We start from the raw sequence: 8,220 nt of genomic DNA on the forward strand, positions 1-8,220 counted from the left end.
AAAAACATGACCCAAAGATCTAATACAAGATCTAAACAGTTGTTAATAACATACACTGCTTATGTGCTCATCTCTATGATGACCTTTCGCCTCCCCTTACTTGAGGTTATTTACATTGTACATCTTCTCTTTCTGCATATAGTTTTATCACTTATCTGAGTTCCTGCAATGTATACTGTTATTTTTCTATTGCTTTTCATTTTATAAAAATTGTACTGAGTGGATCCATTTTGGACTCCTTTTCCTTCATTACTATGTCTAAGATATATCTATATCATTTTATAATTGTAATTTTTATGGTTCTGAATAACATTCCATTGTCTTGTTTATGGGGATTATTATATTTCTCTTTATGTACATACATAAGAGTTTATCTTGGGTATGGAATTGGGAGTGAAACTGATGAACCACAGAATTTGTGAATATTGAGCTTTACAAGATAAGGCCAAGATTTTTCTAGACTGATTATATTAGTATACACTTTCATCAGCAATGGAGAAGAAATCTTCCTGATTCATATACTGTTTATTCAGAAAATCTAATTGCCTGTCTTTTCTTCAGATAAATTTAGAACAAACTGGACTAAATGGAAGAAGTAAACCAGCCTGTGGTGTCTGAATTTGTTATTTTGGGGCTTTGTAGTTCATGGGAGCTCCAGGCCTTCCTACTAGTGATATTTTCTTCACTTTATTTGATCACCATTTTAGGCAACATCTGCATTGTGCTCCTAATTATTGCTGACCTTCATCTCCACTCCCCCATGTACTTCCTGTTAGCCAATCTTTCATTCACTGATTTCTGCCTTTCCTCAGTCACTACCCCTAAAATGATCACAGACTTTCTCAAGGAAAACAAGACCATCTCTTTTGAAGGCTGCATGTGTCAGATTTTCTTTGGACATTTCTTTGGAGGGGGTGAGATGGTGCTACTTGTGTCAATGGCCTATGACAGTTACGTGGCCATCTGCAAGCCACTTCACTACTTCAGCATCATGAACAGGCAAATGTGCATTGGGTTAGTGATGACATCATGGATCATTGGGTTTGTGCATTCAATAAGCCAACTAGCCATGATTATAAGGCTGCCCTTCTGTAGACCAAGGGAATTGGATAGCTTTTTCTGTGATATTCCATTGGTGATCAAGTTGGCCTGCATAGACACCTCTGTTTTAGAAATGTGGATAAATGCTGACAGTGGGGTACTGGCAACCATCTGCTTCATTCTTTTGCTAATCTCTTACTCTTATATTCTGCTTTCCATCTGCCTTCACTCTAAGGATGGGGCATCCAAGGCTCTCTCCACCTGCACTGCCCACATTACAGTGGTAGTGTATCTTCAGGCCTTGCATCTTTATCTACCCGTGGCCACTCAGCATCACCTGGGTGGACAAGTTTCTTGCTGTATTTTATGCTGTCATCACATCTCTCCTAAATCCAGCCATTTATACTCTAAGGAACAAAGAAATTAAAAATGCCATTAAGAGACTATGATGTCGGCATATGGATTTCTGTATTTCAGGGTCTCACAGTATCAGAATGTCCACCGTAGGATGTCTAAATTAGCCATGCCTGTCCTGTTGCTTGGGACTGGGAAGCATTCCCCAATTCACATATGGTAATCATGTGTATCTCTAGTAAAACTTTTATGCCAATTCTATCATATTCCATAATCATTTGTTGATCATGGAATGCAAAATGATTTCCTGTCTGGAAAATTTGGCAAATCTCTACGACTATGATTTTGGTTGTGCTCAAGAATGACTTAAAATTAATAACAAGTTAATGTTACTTACTAGTATTAGTGCTGCTACTTCAACACCTTATCTTAAAGTTTTCTATTATGCTAAGCATTTCTTTGAGCAAAGCATTTCACATAGATCTCTAAATTTTGGTCAATAGGTCAGTGTATTGAATGTTGCTCTTTATATTTATAAATGGATACTTAGTCTCTCAGTTGATATTTTAGCTACCTTATCTGGAGAGACAGCTGTAAAGATAATAATTAAGTATTCCCTATCATACTCAGAAAAGAAATGAATCATAGTTATAATCTGATGAGAGTATTGTCCCCTCAACCTCATATTTTAGTCATTTGTGAAACAGTGTAATTACCTTCAGAACATGTGCTAAATTAAATACAAACATGGATATACTAACGGCCTTTGGGGATTTTACTTCTTTCTATTTGTAAATGGGTTAGAAAGTTCATTATCTTTTTTCAGATAAAAGTAGGGAAAAGTTTTCTGAAAGTGAGGCCCAAAAGTCTGATTTTAGAGTAAATTATCCATTTAATTCACTTCAGTGTTCAGATGGCCTGTAAGCAACTGGATTATATACAAAGTTTGTGAACTGTTCGTTATTACTACATACAACATAACTGAAGAGGAATGGAAGCAGAATGTTCAGCTTTAGCCCAGAAGGCTGATCTGAAGCTTGCATAGCTCCAATAAGGATCAAATATGTGCCAGTTGCTTCAGTTTTAAAAGGTCTCATGACTGCCTGTACATCTCACCAATAGTTAAAATTACTGTAAAACACCATAGAAGTCTCGCAAAAGTAGTTTAGGAGTAGAAATTTGAAGAAAACATTTGTGATCTAACACTCCTTGCATGTTCCCTCTGCCTTGAACACCAAGCATATAACCACCAGCTTCACACAGCAGAAGTGCAGCCCTTTCTGCCGATGGGTCCTATCCCCGTGCTGTAACAAAAGCACATTTTGAGAGCTTGTTTGGAGGTTCTAGCAGGGGAGCGCAGCTACTCCTATACACTTGACTGAAGAATGGTTCTCCTCTATCAGGGAAGGTCGTCCTCTTCACCCGAGTGCACAGCTTTGGGAGGGTTGCACATGGAGCAGTGAGGGAGGAAGGGGACACCCGCCTAGCCAGCCAGATCAGCTGAATCAACCCTGGAGATCAATGGGGTGACAGATGTCGCAGCCAGATCACCCTCACATCCCCAAAGCACCTTTTTGCACCAAAACGTCTCAAGAATTCTTTCTTGCCCATGCCCTGGAGGCCCCACATCAATAACTTTCTTAAGAATTCTTCCCACTGTATGCCTCAAAAAGGTATGCAAATTTACATCTCCTTATCTGAAATCCCTGGACCAGACATACTTCAAAGTTCCTGTTACTGTTTTTAAGTGATGAATTAAGGAGAAATTTTATTTCCAAGCTCATCAAAGATTATTACAAACACAAAACATCCTTTCCAAAGTGTCCCAAATAAAATCAAAGGCACATCATCAAAGTAAAACACTTGTGACATTAAGAATTCATTTAGGTTGTCATATTTTCACATTACTTTGTGTTTAATCATTTGCATGTTTTGATGGTCACATTAAAACATTTATTTATTTATTTTATTTTTATTTTTTAAGATTTTATTTATTTATTTGACAGAGATAGAGACAGCCAGCGAGAGAGGGAACACAAGCAGGGGGAGTGGGAGAGGAAGAAACAGGCTCATAGCGGAGGAGCCTGATGTGTGGCTCAATCCCATAACGCTGGGATCACGCCGTGAGCCGAGGGCAGACGCTTAACCGCTGTACCACCCAGGCGCCCCACATTAAAACATTTTTTTAAAGACATGAAATAATGTAGTATTTTTTTTTAAGTATAACCACAACTGTAAAGTAGAGGAACTTAAGAAGACAGAGACAAGTCTGCTTTGTACACAGGATGAGGTAATCTAATACCCAACACAACATGAATCTTTCCAAACAAGTTTGCTAAGACGCAGCTCCCTTAGTGTTACAAATAAAACAATCTTCTCATTTAAAAAAAAATCAAGACATGATTTGATTAATAAAGCCTATTCTTCCCCCAGTTTTGTACTTGCTTGTCTTCATTTAGAAACTGTAAATTCATGAAAAAAGAACAAGTTTTGTTAGGGTATAAAAACTTTAGGAACAACAAATTACAAATATTCAACTTTTTAACAGACAAAAATGTTTCCTTCCCAAAATGGAAACATCCAGTAAATAAAACAAACATAATATTCTGGGTATAAAAACACTAGTAATTCCTTTATGAAAGGGGTGTATTAGGCGGTATCATTTTTTTTTTCTTAAAGAATCTCATGACTACTTGTACACATGGGGCTCGAACTCACCACCCTGAAATCAAGACCTGAGCTGAGATCAAGAGTCAAACACTTAACAGACTGAGCCACCAGGTGCCCCAAACTTTTGTTGATCTTAAATATAAAACACTTTACCAAAAGAATCAGGCCATTATTATTTAAAGTGTACTCCTTCATCCAGTTTCCTTATCTGAGTACAAACTCATCAATTTCCGTAGAATTTTGACTACAGGACCAAAGCCACAGGAAAGGTCTAAAATATATGAAAGTCATTTGGCTGGAGAAAAGCGTTTTCTTGAGACTTGAAGGCATTCATCGCTTTGCACTGAAAAGCGTTCCTCAGCAAACTTCTCCTCTACAGCCTTTAGAATAAGGCACAGGATCTGGGCTCTCGGAAGGCATTGCTTCCAGCTGGAACACTTACCAGCAGGGCATCCTTGCAGGCATTCTGCATGCGATACTGCTCCAGCTCTGCTGCTGCCTGGGAGACCTTGATCCTCCCCACGCTGGCCTCCAGCAGTTGCTGCCCCACCCAGTGCTGCAGGCGAGCACGCGGGCCCTGGCCCTCAAGACAGGCGGTGGCAATGGGCTCCAAGGGCCAAGGGCCAGGCCGAGGAGTAGGCTCCAATTTCATACTGTTTTTTAAAAGCAACATGGTCTTGTGTACTTTGTAACATCCCCAAATAGAGCACCTGAAACATGAACCTTATTTACAATAATTATTATTTCTATGTGTGCGTGTGTGTATATGTTCTTAGTTTTTTTGTGTCTTTTATATCTCTGTACCTCAGTCTGGATGCTATCTGTTGACTTGTTTTTGAGTCCACTGATTCTTCTGTGTTCACTGTTTGTGAGCCCACTTAAATTCATAGCTTTATGTTGCTTTTTCAGTTCTAAAATATCATTTGGGTCTTCCTTAGATATTCCATTTCTCTGTTAAAATTTTTATTGTTTTCTCAATTTTTTTCAACTCTTTAAGTTCTTCTTTAAAATAGTGATTTTATACTCTACTAATTTTAACAATTGAGCCCTCTGTGTTCTTCTTTTAACTATTTTCCCCTTAATTATGAGGCATATATCCCTGCTTCTTTGCATGTTCCTATTTTATGTGTTTTAGGCATTGTGTATAAAAAATCTTATAGATTTGACATTATATATTCCTCCAGAAACTCCTTACTGTTTCGTCTATCAGGCATAAAAAGTTAAAGGGTAATCACCTCACTCCAATCAAGTACTGAGCTTCTTTGAATCGGATTGTAGTTTTTAAAAGACTTAGTATACATCTGGTTTACACCTCCTCCTTGGATATATCCCTTCCAAATTTTAATTATGATTCTAATGGATCTCTTGCTTCTCAATCTGAAAGATTTTAGGTGATTCAGTTTTGCCCTTCAGAATTTTTAAGATTTTTTATTTTTAAGGGATCTCTATACCCAAATGTGGGGCTCAAACTCAATCCTGAGATCAAGGGTCACAGGCTCTGCAGCTGAGCCAGCCAGGTGCCCTGTCCTTCAGAATTTTTGAGCTTAGAACTTTAGTCTTCTCCCTTTTTCTACTAGCCTCAAGAATATGGCAGATTCCTCACTCAGAAATCTATCTTAATGTTTGTCCTTTTCAATTTAATGTACCCAGTAAGAATCCATTGCAAACATAAATATTAAGCAACAATACAGGAAAAATGTAAAATATTACTGATTGTATAACCAGAAAGAATTGCAAATACTCAGGATGTAGAGTCCTTTCATAGTCTAGCAGTGAATTTGGCTTGGTTTTCTTGTTATCAAACCAAAACATACATTAAATTAGTTTAGCAATTTCTACAGATTCTGCACACACACGCGCGCACACACATATACTTGAGACCCATAGCTTGAGCTTAAGAAAAGAGTTATACAAGACCTGTTACTAGAGGAAAAACTGTCAACAAACAATGTGGACAAAGTAATTGCTCAATAATGATATCAATCATGAAAAGATCAGATTAGTATCTATTTGACATTTAAAGAATATCTGCTTATTGAGTCATAGACATTAAGTCAGAAGTTCAAAAATTGTGCAATAAGATATGTAAATCTGTATAATATAAATATTAGATATGTATAATAAAGATTATATATGTATGCATGTGTGTATATACATATATACGTGTGTGTGTGTGTATATATATATATATATATAATTTCCCTGCCCTAGGCCAACTGAAGGTGGCTTCAGTCCATGGAATTGAGGTAAGCAAGGGTGAGAGTAATAGACATAGGCCAAATACATGAAACATGCTATCTCTGAGGCTCTCCTTCTTGTTTTCCCACCTATGTATTTCAATCTTTCCTTATTACTTCTATCTACCTCACTCTCCCTCTTTGTTCCTTTTTCCTCCAGAGTTTAAATCATCTCTCATATATTTTTTCTTTCAGAAAAAATAAAATTGAATTATTCATATCCCGGGTTTAAATTGAAGGAAAGCTGTATATTTCATAGTTCCCTAAAAAGTTTCTATATATTAGCTCTAAATTGATCAGTTTGAATCCAGACAGTCTAATTAATGTCTGAGGTCATACTTTCAGCAGATTCTAAGTCTATAATCTGTGCTTTTTTATCAACTTCCCATAAACTTTTCTTGGGACTTTAATTCAGTTGTCAAACAACTTGTTAAATAGAGAATTAACTGATAGTTCCATATACTTTCATAATTAGTGATCTATTCTGAATATTAAAAAATGGTGAGTTTAGAAAAAAACAGCCTCAAATTTTGTATAGTTATTTAAGAATCTGTATTAGTTGAAGTTGTTTGAAAATGCAAAGAGTAATTTGTGCTCCTGTGAGTTATTTAGGAGATCATTCTCAAACTCGGGAGTTGACTACGCAGCCTCTTCATTGCCATCTTCATGTCCTTGTTCCTCAGTGTGTAGATAACAGGATTCAGAATGGGTGTAATCATAAAGTCCAAAATGGCAAGAAATTTATCCACTGACACGGTGGGAAATGGCCACACATAAACAAAGATGCATGGTCCAAAGAACAAAACCACCATGGTGATGTGAGCTGACAGAGTAGAAAAGGCCTTAGACAAACCACCACATATGGAACGTTTCCACAGACTGACTAGGATGAAGATATAGGACATAAGTAATAAGAAGAAGGTGCCCATGGAAATGAACCCACTGTTGGCAGTAACCATGAATTCCATTCTGTAGGTGTCTGTGCAGGCAAGTCTGATAAACCAAGGAAGGTCACAGTAAAAGCTATCTGTCTCATTAGGACCACAAAAAGGCAAGTGGCCAACAAAAGCTAACTGGGCCACCGAATGAATGAAGCCAATAGCCCAAGCACCAGACAGAAGTAAAATGCACATCTGTGGGCTCATGATAGTCAGGTAGTGGAGGGGCTTACATATGGCCACATATCGGTCCAGGGCCATGGCAACAAGCAGCACCATCTCTGATCCACCCAGGACATGAAGGGCGAATATCTGGATGACACATCCCTGAAAGGATATGGTTTTGTCCCCAGAGTACAGGTCATGAATCATCTTAGGTACTATCAAGGTAGAAAAACACAAATCAATGAATGAGAGATTAGCTAAAAGGAAGTACATGGGAGAACGTAAGTAAGGGTCAAAGGTCACTACAAACACAACAAGGAAGTTTCCCACAACAATTGTTACATAAAACACTGTAGAGAAGGCAAGGAGAAAATGCTGCACTGGTCTAGAGGTAGAAAGTCCCAGCAACACAAATTCAGACACTGAAGAGTAATTTGATTTATTCATTGACTTTGTGTTACCTGAAAGGGACAAATAAAAATAATTATAAAGGGATGCACCAGAGCTATTGAAAGAAACAGATGTCATTGAGTTTCAAATTCTGACACTAAAGAAAAAACTTCACTCTTGTCACAAAAGTCCCTTGAAAAAGTCATAGAAAGTTTATTCATTCAATAAATGTTGATTAAGCAGCTATCATGAAGACCTACATACTTGGCACTGTGCCACATTCTGGGGAATACTATTGTACAGAGTCCCTCATGTCAAGAAGGAGCATGTGTCAAGCAATGATGCAAGCAGTTAAGGGACTGTAGCTAGGAGATATCGCCAGGACCAATGTCAGCTGACACCCCAGAACTGATAAGGAGCAAAAC

The 8,220-nt window shown here is 37.7% G+C and overlaps 1 protein-coding gene and 1 pseudogene across 1 annotated transcript; one reads left to right on the forward strand and one right to left on the reverse strand.

Moving 5' to 3' along the window:
- Positions 1–586: 586 nt before the first annotated feature.
- LOC125283055 (olfactory receptor 4K3-like) lies at positions 587–1,490 on the forward strand (annotated as a pseudogene).
- Positions 1,491–6,910: 5,420 nt separating this feature from the next.
- Positions 6,911–7,852, reverse strand: LOC125283219 (olfactory receptor 4F6-like). The gene has a single exon (XM_048222913.1). It carries the CDS (start codon positions 7,850–7,852, stop codon positions 6,911–6,913), a length of 942 nt encoding a protein of 313 aa, XP_048078870.1.
- Between the last annotated feature and the right edge of the window lie 368 nt (positions 7,853–8,220).

Source organism: Ursus arctos, unplaced genomic scaffold (assembly GCF_023065955.2).
Source record: "Ursus arctos isolate Adak ecotype North America unplaced genomic scaffold, UrsArc2.0 scaffold_6, whole genome shotgun sequence".
In the NCBI taxonomy this organism is placed as follows: Eukaryota; Metazoa; Chordata; class Mammalia; order Carnivora; family Ursidae; genus Ursus; species Ursus arctos.